Source organism: Rhinolophus ferrumequinum, chromosome 23 (assembly GCF_004115265.2).
Source record: "Rhinolophus ferrumequinum isolate MPI-CBG mRhiFer1 chromosome 23, mRhiFer1_v1.p, whole genome shotgun sequence".
Classification (NCBI taxonomy): Eukaryota; Metazoa; Chordata; class Mammalia; order Chiroptera; family Rhinolophidae; genus Rhinolophus; species Rhinolophus ferrumequinum.
In genome coordinates, this window is record NC_046306.1 from 4,948,465 (window position 1) to 4,963,332 (window position 14,868).

Below are 14,868 nucleotides of genomic sequence, written 5' to 3' on the forward strand. Positions count from 1 at the left end.
GGCAACTTGGCCGGCAGAATACAGTGTTTCTCAACCGGGCAGCCTTACACAAGAGACATTATTCCCAAACTGTTGGCTCCTGTCACTATGGTCAATCAACTGTCCCTCACACACTTCCCAACACCCCTTGTGGTGAGGAGGATGGCCCTACCCACACAGAAACCAGGAGCAGCTGAGCAGTCTTACAGGAGCGAGGAAAGGAAACTTCGGGGTCCCCTTGGCACAGAGTCTTCCTGCTCAGTCCCATTAACTCAGCCAGTCAAACCATAAATTAGCCCTGCCACTATTCCTCTTGTCTGAGATACTTAAAAAAAAAAAGAAAAGAAAAATCAAGTTATAACCAGACGGCCACAGCTTCTATCGAGAATACTTTTTATTATACAGGTCTCATATACACAACAATTACTTGGGGAACGTTTTCTAGGCATGGAGGTCAATTCCGAAACTCCATGTCACCCACACACACTGTGCCGTGCACTCACCTTTGGGTTTGGCCCACCAGGAGTGACACACAAAGTTATTGCTTTGTGAACAGAGCTTCAATTAAATAGAATCTTTCGTATCAAGAACAAACCCCAGGGTCCTCTTAATTCTCAATACCCTGTGTACATATGAATAAAACCTAAACATGTGTTTTAGATAACCCATCACCTTTAAAAGTTATTAAAATGGAATCCCATTTCTCAAAAAGTCGTAAGAAGTGCACCCGTATTTACAGACCCGATTAAATTATGCATAAATAAAATCTGTACACTCAACGCACCGTTTTTCAAAAGAACAGCGCCTCCTCCGGGACGGGGTTACAGGCAGCAAAAAAATGCTTCATGCCTACCCTTTTCAAGTTTACTCGAAACACCAAGATGTGAAATAAATATGCAAATAAAGCTTCAGTACCTTAAAAGAACAGGCCATTTCAAGAGTCTCCCATTTGAAGAGTTAACTTTCAAAGATTTAAAAAAAAAAAAATCATCAGCAGGCTTTGTTTCTACAAATTTTGTAAAGCCCGAAGGCCCCCTTCGAACAGGGGGTTTAAAGTGTGTCAAATACCACGTACTAACTAGTTGCTAAGCGGATAGAATCTTTGCCTCCTATTGGATGTAGGATTTGATATCTGAAGAGGCTAGATAAATACCTTTTTTAGATAAATATTTAGTGGGCACAAAAGCCAGCCATTATTGTTGCTCTGAAAGTTATTGTTGATCTGAATCCCATCAACTTGACATTTTCCCAGCTAAAGAGTGGGTTTGTTAGCCTGGGGGATTTATTCAAAAGGTTCTAAAACTTGTAGCACCACTTTTCAGAGAAAGGAAGACGGGGGTTCAAAAAAATAAAACAGAAGCTTAACGAGTAAGGAACCAGTACTTGTCACCTTCTGTTAACTTGTCCAGAGTTAAGGAGATGCTTCAGCGCTACAGAAATTCTAAGGACTCCAGGAGGGCGGTACGTAAAGATCCGGAAATTGACAGAGTCCTTTAATGGGAACGTGGGTAACAAGCTCAACCTCTCCCCCAGGCAAGAGGAGGTCCTGTCTGTGCTGTCGGGTGGAGAGCGGTTTGGGAGACTTTCCTTCCAGACTCTCTGGCCCTATGTTCACGCCCGTTTCATTTCCTGTGTTTCTCCATTTTCTCCAGGGTTTTGCTCGAATCGGCTGGACTCTGGTCTCCAGGATTCATATAGGACTTGTCTAAGACGGCCAGGGCTTCCTTTACGTAGTTTTGCATTGCAGACACAGCAGCACAGATGGCCGGGCTGCCAAAGCCGTGGGTGATCAGGCTGAAGTGAGACAAGCAGTGCTGGATGTTTGCCTCCAAGACCGGGGCTGGCCGGTTGTTCCCGTTGGGTGTTCGGTCCTGGTTGAGAAGCTCTGTGAATTCTTTACACACTTGCCTGCGAAGAAGACAGTCAACACACACCTGTGAGCTCAACCTAGCTCTTGACAGGTGAAGAATGAGACTGATTGCCTTGAGGGTGACACCTGGGAGGCAGTCAGACGTGCTGGCTTGAGCCAAGGCCCTCCTTTAAACTAACAGCAATCTCAAGGCGAGGCACTTAGCACCTATTATGTGCTAGTCAACCCTATTTTATTTAACCCTCACCGCATGAGAAAAGATAACAGGATTAACTGCAGTCCCACAGCCAAGGTCACCAGGACTGGTTAAGTGGGGTCAGGATTCCAGTCTAGGAGGTGAAGGGATGTGGGTACAGGTTGGCTCAATAAACCAAGTGGGAGAATCACACATTTCCCTGAAACTCACTCTTTTTATCCAGGCTGGTTCACTGTGCTCCCCCCTCCCTTTTGCTCCGGTTTCCTAACTTGACTAGTTCTGCTTCATTTACCATGATTTTTAAACCAATTTATTGTTGGTTTCTGTGAGAAATCCCGCAGCTGCGATGTCGTTTTTTGAGACATTTAATTTGCCCACTTGTCTTCTAACAAATTCAATGATCATTACAAGAAACAAGTCCTGTTACCAGGAGGCAGAAGCCACACAATCTCTTCTGGGGTGACAAAACCAATTCTTTTCAACACATTTTCGTAAGACATGCACACATGATCGTGGAAAGGTAGCTGAACTATTTTGACCTCAATAACCAAGCAGCTCAAAAAAAATACTACTGGAACAATACACTTATTTAACTTAAAACCCACCCAAAAGTTAACAATTTGACTTGGTCAAAGAAGCTCCTTGCCATTTTCTTTTGCTCTCCACCCCTCATTTATTTAACGCACATTTCTTTCTTGAGCACCAAAGAGGGGTGCTGGCCTCCCAACTTCAAGGTCAAAGTAATCGGATTCCAACCTGGATACTTACTGTGCAGCCAGCAGCATGTTCTTCCTGGCTGCCATCTCATTCCGCCCGCTGAGATGAGGTCTGGTTAAATATTCAGCCACCGGTTTACTTGGAAACTCTGCTTCACAGACATACGCAAAGTCCCGAGCCAAATGAATCGCCTCTCCTACAAGCAGCAGCAGCGACAACAGACGTTAGGATGCCGTGGTCCCCACCCGCACACATCCTCTTCCTGTCCTGTTCCCCTTGTCCTAGCTCTGTCTACCAGTCACTTTTTTATCTGAAAGAAAATCATCTACACAGGGACAACAATCCAGGTGGGAAGTAGAACGCCCCGGGTAGAAGGGACTCTCCCCTAGGAATAGAGGGCGAAATCATACGAAGACCCCGACATGTTTAACTGTCCTGAAACACTTGTTAACCAGTCTCCTGCCCAACTTGAACAGATTATCTTGAGACACAGCCATGCTTTCTCTTGATAATGGGTTATTGTGGAGAAGTAGGAAAATTTAAAGATGATCACAGTTGACAACAGGAACTCGTCGTTTCTCTTTAGGAAACTGTGACAGGCTTTGATGTGGAACTTTCTAAACTAGGGCGCCTCATTACTGAAGGGAGCAAATTTCTAGAATGTTTCTAAAAGGGAGACAGGAGTGTGTTTCCTATTGGAAATGTTAAGAGCCCCAACTACCAGCTTGGGGGAGCAGAGGGAGAGAAAACCAACAGGAGTCATGTCCCACCAGAGGTGCCCAGTCCCAATTCCGCAGCGCAAGGCAGGCAGCGCTTTTCAGAAGCCCAGATGGTGCCCCCCTCACCACTCGCCTCCCGGGACTCACTAAATCAGAATCTGAGAACCATTGTTCTGGCGCACACTTTCTCATTCAAGTGCCTCTGCCAGGCTAGGAAAATCTAGCGGAGACGCATTTATGCACCATGCACGCAGAACCCACCATTCTCCATGCAGGACAGCTGCTCCCCACAGGCAGTTAACAGGCAGCTCCTTTCTCCTTGCCCTGACCTCTAAAGACACTTGTAGAAAGGTAGAGCAGGGCTCTGCCAAGTCTTTCAGCACCAAAGTAGCACCATTAGACCAGTGAAAAAGTGTTCAAAAGCTTGCCTGGCTATGAGAGGGCAGCACACCCCTGACCGGCTCCCCCGGCCAGAGCCCAGAGTTCGTTGATTGGGGAAGATGCTAGAGGTGGCTGGAGGCTGCAGGATAAGCCTGTCAGGGTTCTACTCCCTTTTCCCAAGCACAGTAAGTGTGCGTGTTTGGTTTTTTAAAAATTACTTCTTTTTCTCGCCCCCTTTTAAAGGCTATGTTGCATTCTTGGTTACTTTCCAGGTTGGGGGGTGCAGGCCCATTCAAGGAACTTTAATGTCACATTCTACCTTAGGATTGGGGAGAGGGGCTCATCGGTGGGCCCAGGTCAGGTACTTTCTCCTTTTAATGGGGGGGAGATAAAGGAGTTGTGAACGGGGCCAGTCCCATGGTTTATACAAGGGCTTCTCTTCACTGACCACAATCCCTACAAGAAGCCCAGAACCATATATTCTTCTGCCCACCAGTAAGCAACGCGCTTTTCAAAGGCAAACCAATTGATCGATTGCATCTTTAAAAACCTGGATCATTTAACAGGACATGTCTCAACACCCTAAAGTGTGATTTCTTAGGTTAGAAAAACCAATTTCTTTTTCACACTGATCTTCTGGGGAACCCAGAACAGGAATACGTAGGCAGCCAGATATTTAAATATTAACTTAACTTGACAAAATTACTGTAACTCGTTGTAATGAACTTATACAACAATTCAAATCGCCTTCACCTGGCTCCACCCGCAACTGAGTTACAAGTTTAATTTTTCTTCCGAGAAGTATTCAAGACACAGCAAACTAAAAGCACCACAAAACTTGACCAAAACTCCACTGACCTTCTACTAAGGATGTAAGGAGCGTTACATGCGCCGCTTTCCGTCTCCCGGCTGGAAGATTCAGCCCAATCTTGTCCAACTTCTCCCGCAAAGACCGGCCTCCATTTTTAGATTTGGCTCTGAGTGAAAGAAAGTCGACTATATGGGGTGGCCGGATGGCTCAGTTGGTTAGAGCGCGAGCTCTGAACAACAGGGTTGCCGATTCGATTCCCACATGGGCCAGTGAGCTGCGCCCTCCACAACTAGGTTGAAGACAACGAGCTGCCACTGAGCTTCCGGAGGGGCGGCCGGATGGCTCAGTTGGTTAGAGCGCGAGCTCTCAACCACAAGGTTGCCGGTTCAATTCCCGCATGGGATGGTGGGCTGCGCCCCCTGCAACTAAAGATTGAAAACGGCGACCGGACTTGGAGCTGAGCTGCGCCCTCCACAACTAGATTGAAGGACAATGACTTGGAGCTGATGGGCCCTGGAGAAACACACTGTTCCCCGATACTCCCCAATGAAAAACAAAAAACTAAAAACAAAAAAAAAGTCGACTGTGGCTATTCAAGAAACCACACTTTAAAATCCCCAATTCTGAAGAGCGCTGCAATTCGTCAGGCTATCTACATTATGTAGAGCATAATCAAACGATGAGGGACTCCTCATTTAATTAATCCCTGTAAAATTCAAAAATCTTTCTTAGCATCGCCAACATTTTTTTTATATCACAAACTATTTCAAGTTGTGCTGGAGGCAGTCAATTTCCACTTGTGAAAACTGCAGCAGCTCCAAAAAAACATCTTTCTAGGCGGAACAAAGCCCCTGGAGCTTGCCTTCCCTTAATACAGACGGCCACCACTGTATACATGGACTCCGGTTCTAACCCAGTGAGAATTTGTTAGCTCTGGTTTAGCACTTCCTTCTACATTTGGCACTTTCTAAAAGAGAAGAAATGCACTCAAACTCTCCGAGCTGATTAGAATTCAGTGTTAGGTATAAAAGTTATGTAAATGTTAAAAATATCTCCGGGTCCTTTTATCTAGTCCCCAGCAACCACCCAACCACCTTGCCTGCACGTGTCCCCGTGTACCTTCTGAGAACACCTCCCAGTAATGAGGCATTTAAGCACTCAGGCGGGGACAATCGCCTCTGGACTTCAGCAACTGTCACTTTGTATTTAGATGTGGAGCTCAGGAGGGACAGTCTTCCAGGGACAGAGCAGAAGACCTCGCTGGGGTTCATCACAGCCCCCACCAACTCCTTCTGACAAGGGAGATTCAAGGGGTTCTTGGTCATGGCAACCGGACCTGTGAATGCAGATGACAAGTGGCAGTCTTGAGAGCTGCATCCAAGCAAGAGAGACCTTTCAAACCACTAACCGAGGCTGAAAGAACTCTAAAACAAATAACATGGCCGTGTGGGGCTATAAATCGCAAGCAGATTTTTTTAAAAAGCCATATTTGTCAGATAATCGAATCTGAAATTCACAAGTTAACACCTTGTTAATTAGTCAAGATCCCAAGCATGGAGGGTTTTCATTTTCTAGCCACTGTTAAAAATCTGTTTAATTAGAACGTTTGTTTTCAAAAGACTGCTTCAATACGAAATAAGTGGGGTTTTTCCTCCCTCTCACTCAAGGAATAACCAAAATCACAAGACATACTCAGATCCTTTGCCAAAAACATTTCAGTGCAACTAATCATGGTAAAATTTTAAACACAAGCAAACCTGTTCTGCTCTAAGTTTACTGGGAAATTCAATTTATTTTTATTTTTTCCCCCCAAACCCATTTTCCCCCAGTTGATTTCAAGCAGTCTAACTTCAAGTAACAGACTGTAAGTACCTTTAATCTAGGCCTGCTCTGTTTCTCAAAACCACCACACTGGTAATCCCATCAGTATGTAACTTACTTTCAGCCACTCAGTCACCAAGTACAGTAATCCAATTTTCCAAATCCCTTCTCCCCTGATCCTGCAGAAACCCAACCTGACACGATCAACCCCCACCCCCACCACTACCCAGTTGATTCTTTCAAGGCTATTTGATAGGCCAAACTGTTTCAAAACATTTTTATGCAGGTCAGAATGGTCTATGCCCTATGCGTACTTGAAATCGGAAATAAAAATCACAACTCATTCTCCGACAATTAAAATTGTCACAGAACCAACCAGGGTGTGTGTGTGTGTGCGTACACGTGCGCTTTCCAAATTAAATCAATGCTAACTTATTCTGGAAGACTTCCTCTAACATTGTAAAAACACCCTCAAATGCAAGGAGTAACATATCCCAGCATGAGACAGCATCCTTTTTCCTGTAGTTGAGAAAGAAATTCCCTCTCTTCTCACTCCTAAAACCCGCCTTCCTTGAGTCCTCATCCTTTCTGTCCTTTCCGCCACTTGTCCCACCCCAGTCGGCCACCAAACGTCCCCACCTTGCCATTAAGCTAATAACTTCATACCACAGTTAAGAACCAGTACAGGCCGCGTGTGGCCCGAGGAGGAAAGAGGATCTCGCTCACTGCCTACCTTTGCGAATAACAGTCTGATCATGCAAAAGCAGGTGCTGGTCGTCGACAATCTGGGGGAGAAATGACAGTTTCCTTTAAGTTCGGGGGAGCCTGGGCCAGGGGTTCGGAGAGTGGCTGGGGGTCAAAGGGTCTGGGCCCGAGGGGCCCGGGGCTGAGAAGCCGCTCACCTGCACCTCCTCCATCTGATGGGCCATGTCGTGGAGGCCCAGGTTCTCGGCAAGGCCCGCGGCGTCCAGGGTGTGCGCGTGGGGCAGCAGCAGGTCCGAGCGGCGGTAGCCATCCCTGCGGGCGCCCATGGCGCCACCGTCCAGCCCGGAGAGATGGGGTAGCAGGCCCGCCGGGCGCCCGTGGTGCGAGGGCAGGCCAGCCCCCTCCTGGCTCTGGCGGCCCGGCCAGGCCTGCGGCTGGCTGCCGGTGGGCGCCGGTTGGTGCAAAGGGTTCATAGCAGCGGCATACGCTTCTCCCAGATGCGAGTAGGGATCCGCTGACTGCGAGTAAGCGAGCTGCTGGTAGGGAGGTGGAAAGTAAGGTGGTGGCTGATACTCGGCGACTCCGGCATGGGAGAGGGGCGGCGCGGGGCTGTAGAGATGCTGCCCGGCCGAGGAGAGGTGGGGGAGGCGCGGGTTCCCATTGCTGCTCGCGTCGTGGCGATCCTGGGAGAGAGACACGGACACCCGGTTAGTACGAAACCCCGCTACTGCGAACTGGCCGCAGCCGCCGCGCTGAGCCACGCTCCCCCGGGGACCCACCACATTAGCCCGGACCCGACGCTCGGGGCCTGCCCTCGGGCCGGAGGGCACCCAGGAGCAATGTGCCCTAGGGATTTCGTTGTAAACCGCGAATCTGCAGAGGAAAGGGAGACTGATGAAAGACCTGGGGGGGCGCGCCCTCAAAGCCCGACAGCGAAGGTCTGGGCACTCGGACGCCCCAGGCGCTCTGAGATGCCAAGTCAGTGCTCCAGGCCTTGGGCCAGGAGAAGTTGGGCCCCGGGCCCCGGGAGGAAGTCGGCACGCGGTGCACTCGGTGCAGAGCGCTCTCGCTCACCAGCCCGCACATGTTGGCGTCACCAAGCAAAAGAAGATGGGGAAGCGGCGGGCGCAGATAAAGCGCGCAGCGCGGGAAGTGCGCATCTCCCCCGCCCCAGGGAATCTTCCTTCCACGCCTTCAGGACAAAGACCTCCCGGCAAGTGACACTCCCCAACAGGGCCTGCCACCCAGCGCCGTGGAGGAACTCGAGAAGGAACGCCGGAGCCGGAGCGGCACTCCCTGCTAGCGTGTCCGGACCAAGTGAAGATAGGAAGTAAGACCGCCATTCCCGGCCACGGTCAGTGTCCTTACCAATCGGGGCACAGAAGAATTAAGGACCCCGAAAATTGAGCAACCTAGCCTGCGCACGTCCCCTCGCCCCACGGCTGTCCGACTTAATTCCTTAAGGACGTGTCTCCGCGTGCTCTTGGGGTCACAGGGTAGTGAGGAACCAGGAGAAACATGGCACCGTCGCCCCCTAGCGTTAGAGCACGGACCTGCAAACTGGGGCAGCCCCTCGAGGTCCCGGGGGCGCGGTGCGCTCCTGTGGGCCACCAGCCCAGGCTCCCCCGTCCCAGAGCCCCGGCGCACGCCTCCCGCCGCCTGCGTCTTCCTCTTCCCGCTCGCCGCCTCCCTCCCTCCCACTCTCCGAAACTCTAGCTCAACCTGTCGGACAGGCTAGAGCACTCAGAGCGCTTACGGCCCCATCAGGCCTCAGCGGGCCCCCCCCATCAACAATCCCCAGCCCCCACTTCTCTTGAAAGCCAAACTTATGTTGTTTTCTTTTTTCCCTAAGAAGGTAGCGGGGCAGATGACAAGGCCGCCTAGAAGGAGACTCCGCAAAAGCTGTTGCCGGCAGGTCTCCTTGTCTGACCCCTTTGGACGGAGATTTCGTGCGTAAAAGCCACGTCTAAGGAAGGGTTGTAGACCCGGCGCTCTTCCGAGAAAACCCGCAGAAGGGCTGTTTTGCTTCGCATGAAACAGACCGGTAAGTTCGGTGTGTGGGATCTGCCATTCTCTTTCCAGGCCCCGTTCTCGAGGCTGGATCTTTTGGGAAAGGCCTGACTCAGTAAGGGGCCCCGGAGAAACGGACTAGGGGGTGTCCGGAAAAGTGGACCCCGTCCCATTGAAGGGCAGCGGCGGGTGCCTGCTTGCTGCTCCTGCGCCCTCGCCCCCGACCTCGGTCCAGTGGCCCCCGCCTCCTGGACTGTACTCGGGCGGGGCCGGGCTGTGCCCGTGCCCAGCTCACCTCGCAGTCCTCTTCATACTTGACATTATCGGTTATTTTCCACAACATGGCGTCCTGCGTCCCCCAAAACAGTCGCCAGTTAAATCCAAGCTCCCCCCACCCCCCGAGCGGTAAATCCAAAATTGGGGTCACGGTGGCCAGGTGTCTGCCGCCGCCCCCGCCGCGCGCGGGCCCCGCTGAACCGGTCACTGGAGACGCATCCGCGGCTCTGCGAGCGTAGGTGCTGGTGCCGCCGGTGTAAAGGCCGCTGCCAAGGACCCGGGAAGCCGCGCCCGCACTGTGTGTCCGGGCGATAGCCGGGGGACCCGGGCGCCTTAATGAGAAGGAAATTATCATAACTCCTCCCCGGGGGCCGGCGCGAAGGCCCCGGCGCCGGGCGGGGCGGCCCCCAGCCAGTCCCAGCTTAGCTCCGCCCCGCACCCCAGTCGGCCGCGCGGTGCGGAGACCTACGACGCGGGGGGCCAGAAGAGGAGTGGGCGGCACCTCCCGAACAGCCTCAGGCCTGCGAGGCCGGGGTCCCCAGTCGCACTTTCCATCAGACCCCCACCACGCACTCGCCAGAAATTGGCCGATCTGAAGACCCGGATCCAAATATCTAAGAGCCCTCCTCTTTCGCCTAAAGCGCCTTCCCTCATCCTCCAAAAGACGTTGTCACGCGGAGTTAGAGACCCCCGCGTTCGAGGTGTCTCAACAGCTGGGGTCCTCTTGTCTCCTAAAACTTCCCCCCGCCACCCGCTCCACCGAGACGAAGTGTAAACTGTAATCATGCTGCTGGAGCCCAACCCCTCCGAAAGACGTTCCCCTCCAGTCCCGCTTTGTGGGCACAGGGCGGTTCAGTACCTCCGAGAACGGGGAGAAAGGCCTTCAGGGGAGTCTGCCCCAAGCGCGCCGGGGCTCCACCGGCCCCTAAGTCTGGGACAGCGGAGACTCGCCGCCATCGCCCGAAGCTGCATCTCAGCAGCTGGCTGCGGCCCGGGGGTACCCGCTCGCCCTCGCCCAGCCCAGCCCAGCCCAGCCCTGCCCTGCCCAGCGTCGGCTCGGCAGCAGCCTCGGACAGACCAGACACTCGCAAGAAACTCACTCGAGAAAAAGGTGCGGGGCCGAGCACAACCCAAGCGCCACCGCCGAGGGGAGGAACGGGGTGGGGAGAAAGGGAGGGGCCTGAGAGGGGCTCCAGCTGGAGAGGTGAGCACCCCCGTTCCGCAGATGAAGGCGGAAAACGAAACTTCCTTCCACACAAACGTTGCTTCTCCCCTCAATATATATTTGCCACCCAAACTTGAAAGCAACACGCAAAATTAAAAAAATAAATTAAAGAAACGAAATCCTTTGGCCCAATAGTTATAATTGACTCTTTTCACTCCAAGGATAAAGTCGGTAATTTTCAAGGGCGAATTTTGTTGGGACATCCCAACTGGCTGCGGGAGCTAAACATTCTGAGGGGATCGGAGAAGTGGATTATTGGGATTTGATGCCGAATCCGATTTCGCAATAATCAATTTCTATCAGCCCAGTGTCGGTCTGGAGTGGACACTACCCCCGCACACCGCATCCACAGAATGATTGCATCCACCGCCTTCCCGCTCTTCCTTGGGATTGTCTGATATTTAGCATTTCTTTAGACCCAGATGGGCCTAAAATAAAGAACTAAAATAAAAATAGGCGTCCTCCAAACTAAACGTTCCCCCCTCACCTTAGAGTAGACACATCTGGGGTGATCATTCCGACCAGGTGTGAGAACAAAACCTAGAAGTGAAACCACTGGGGGCGTTGGGGGCCATTGTTTGCGGGGCTTTGCACTAAAGTACAAAGGACAACGCACACACGACCCCTGACACCTCGCCCCCAAAACACGGGAGTCTGGGAGTAAAACAAAAAAACTGTAGAAGCAGGGTTCCTGGTATTGGGGGTGGGGCCAAGGGGTACCCGCGCCATGCAGGAATAGCACACGGGCCAGGCAGACACGGTGGCGCCCAGGGCATGGAAGGTTGGGGTCCCAGGCACTCCTGACAGGGAGGCTGCGGCACCTCCTTCGGGTGCCCCAGACATCCAGATCAGAGACTCGGGGGCCTCCTCCATGCTGGGCTTTTTAGCCCCGGGTTTAACTCCAAGACCAGGCCTAGGGTGCAGCGTGAACAAGTTGTCTAGCCTGGGTGGTCAACTTTACCCCGGGCAGGTTGGGGCCAGAGCTGAGCAGAAAGGTGCCAACCCCTCAACCCAGACCGACTGTCTTTCCCTCTCTCAGCAGTGCTCGCCGAAGGCACCGGGAGGAACGGAGATTGCTCCCGGCCAGGGGACGTCTATGGCAGAGGCAATGAGGGTCTGAGCACCTCGGTTCCGGGAGCCCTTGGAGGCCAGCTGTTTAGGAACCGCTTGGCAAAAGCCATTCATTCCCAAGGCAGCTCCCTGGAACCCGGCGCTGTCCCCTCTCCAAGGGGCACGCGCTCAAGCTAGATCGGGATTTTCGCGCCCTAGATGTAGAAGGCGGCTCAAACAAGTCCTCAGTATTCCCGGCTAGAGAGACCCTGCCCAAACACTCACACCCTCGGCTTCTGGGCGGGAACGCAGGCACGCGCGCTCGGGTCAGGGTGCCGGAAGCCTCAAACCTTCCTTGAGCTCAACTATTTTCTCAGCCGCGAGCTAGGGAGCGGGGTGTCGGGCACCCAAGACAGACCTCCGTCCAGTGCCCCCGCCCCTCGCCGCGCGAAGACCCGAAACTGCGTAGCGGCGCTGGTAGGCAGCCACCGCCCCCGGGAGGGTGCCCCCTCCCGCACCTCCTGGACTTCGCCGCCGCTTAACAGTAACAACGTGTGGGGATCCCCTGGGCAAGCCTCGCTGGCCGCCTCGCAAAATCAAAGATCTCGGAGTAGTGGGTTGTCAGCAACTCCCCTCTGTCGCCCCCTAGGGAGCCTGCCATCACACACACGCTTGAAGCGCTGGACCCAGGCCTCCAACTGCTTGGATGGCCCAAGAAACCCAAGTCAGGAGGCGACGAGGCGTCTACAAGGACAGCAGGGCCCAGACTGTGCGTCACCTCCTACAAGGCGCCGGCGGGTGCCTCTGGAAACAGAGCTCGGGACCCCAGGCGGGGGTCCTCGGCCACCCACACCACCACCGCTAACTGAGAAAGGCGGCAGGGCGGGTACAGCTGGATTGAGGCTGGCCTAAGACCCCTCTTCCCTGGGAAGGGGAGCGGGAACGGCAGGTGGGGGCCCCCGAGCGCCCGAGCGGACGCCGCGTGCAAGGGGTCCCGCCCTTCGGGAACAGCATGACCTCTGGCAGGGACCGCAGTGGTGAGGCCCGGTTAGGTAAAGCCGAAAAGCCGAGGCCTGCAGCAATCCGGCAGGAGGGCGCATTCATGCGCCCTACCCTCTAGGGCATCCACTGAACAGACACTTGGCTTCAAAGAGCACCCGAATTGTCTAAATCACTAAGGTGCCCACCTTGCGGTGCCATATGCATCCGTTCACAGCCACTCCAGAATAGCAATAGTAAAATAATTGTTCTAATGGCGTGCAAAGTGCCGCTCACACCCGTAGATTCTTCACGCGTTAGCCCAAGTCCAACGCAACTCCATTCACTGCTCCTTTCTAAGCGCGCCGCGCCAAACTGTGTTCTTGAGGGGGCTTTGCAGTCTATAGCTCTTCCGCGCAAACATCTGCTTTGTCCGAATGGGCAAAGCAAGGCCCGGAGCTGAGGGGGCCTGGAGGACCCAAGCTTCCGGAGAGGGCCCTGATCCCGCCGTCTCAGGTCTAGTCCCGGGGCTCATTGCCAGTGCGCTGGCCAAGAGTAGGGGTCGTGAGCATAGTCTCTAACTTGACAACCATTGCCCCATTTCTCACCGGGCGAAGGTGAATTTTCAGTTGTCCAACCACCTCAAAGCCACAAACTTGCCTGCTATTCGAGGCCACCTCCCTAGCGGCTCTCGGGGATCTGTTAGACACAAGCCTGGCTCTCGCCTCCCCTGTCCCGGGGGACCCCTGCCCTCCAGAGGCCACGCTCCACGGCAGAGGGCTTGTCACTTCTCCACTAACATTCCCGGGCCATTCGTGTGCAGCCTAACCGCTCCGAGCGCAGGCGGGAGGACTAAAGCACGAGCCCAGTGTCCCCAGCGGCCTTCTCAGCTCGCGGTCCTAGAACAGCACACACCTCCAGGCCACCTAAGCCTGACGGCCTGAAAGCATTTAGCTGGTCGCCGCCAGGAGAGCAGGAGGCCCACTGTGGCCCAGCGCCGGGCGGCGCCGACTCGGCTTCCTACGCCAGAAGAGCGCAGCGTCCAGGAGCCACCCTGCACCCTCCACCGGCACCCATCCCACACGGCGCGCATCCTGACCCTGGCTGCCTGGCCTCCCCTACGCCTCACCTCCCTGCGGAGTCCCATGGGCCCTCCACCCAACACCTCTCTTCTCACCCCTAGGAACTGGAAATTCATGTCGTCGGCTCTTCAACCGTCAGTGAGTTGAGGATTTTAAGAATGGAAGATACCAAGGAAGAGCTGCCCAAGGGTCGAGTCCGGTGCTGTAAAGTGCTCTGAGCGTTTATTTAATTAACGGAAGGGGGAGGGGGGCAATTCGCAGGCCAAACGGGCTGTGGCGATTGGAGGACACACCTGAAAGGTTCTGTTACTCCTCCCCTGCCCTCCTCCTCTGGGAAACTATAAGCTCGCCGACTGAAAGGGATCATCCCAGCGTTTTGAATGATCCTTCCCTATGTACTATGTGACAGGCTGCACTAGGGCTCCTTCCATCACGAAATTATTTTGAATGTCCGGATACGTCTTGCTACGAAAGGACATTTTAAAATTTATTTTGTCTCCAAAGCCAGACCTATTAACATTTCCATGAATTCTCAGCTGCCATTTCTAGCTTTGATCTCACTTCAGGCACCTCGCAGGTTTCCAGGTAAAACTGAACCAGGGGCCGCGAATTCCTGGAGGAGAAGGAGGTGGGTACAGGCAAAGAGACTTCTTTGCACCTTGGGTATCTGTGCTATTTGCCTTAAGAAAAGAGGCAAAGTACCTTGGTTCCAAAAAAAAAAAAGAAAAAGATAGCTGAGAGCCCAGTAAACTACAGTCTTCTTAAGGAAGACCGTAAACACAGAAATAAATGCTGTTTATTGACTAAACCATCAGTTTAAACGTGATGGGACTCACAGTGATCACCCCGGCCGGCAGGAGAAATTAGATTTGTACAGGAGCTCTTCCTCATTACCTGGGTCCTCGATGGTTTTCACATAAAAACTTCCTAGGCAACGCCAAAAGTTTTTTTGCTTTCTTTTCTCCTGGGGAGATGAGTTGAAAATTTACCCAAGATTCCTTTACCTATGCCTAAGAGGACAGAGAAAGAAATGGCAGGAAAAAACTGC

At 53.1% G+C, this 14,868-nt stretch overlaps 1 protein-coding gene across 3 annotated transcripts; it reads right to left on the reverse strand.

Moving 5' to 3' along the window:
- Positions 1-355: 355 nt before the first annotated feature.
- On the reverse strand, positions 356-9,862 carry TFAP2C (transcription factor AP-2 gamma). 3 transcript variants are annotated; one of them, XM_033094277.1, is made up of 8 exons: positions 9,505-9,670; positions 7,979-8,072; positions 7,397-7,882; positions 7,228-7,279; positions 5,793-6,009; positions 4,721-4,839; positions 2,814-2,958; positions 356-1,887 (listed from the first exon to the last, which is right to left on the reverse strand). In XM_033094277.1, exons 1-8 carry the CDS (start codon positions 9,528-9,530, stop codon positions 1,602-1,604), a joined length of 1,425 nt encoding a protein of 474 aa, XP_032950168.1. In that variant the 5' UTR covers positions 9,531-9,670; the 3' UTR covers positions 356-1,601. The 3 variants fall into 3 exon arrangements, with proteins under 3 accessions (XP_032950168.1, XP_032950166.1, XP_032950167.1); XM_033094275.1 differs by lacking the exon at positions 7,979-8,072 and having other exon boundaries at positions 9,505-9,862; XM_033094276.1 differs by lacking the exons at positions 7,979-8,072; positions 9,505-9,670 and adding an exon at positions 8,103-8,448.
- Between the last annotated feature and the right edge of the window lie 5,006 nt (positions 9,863-14,868).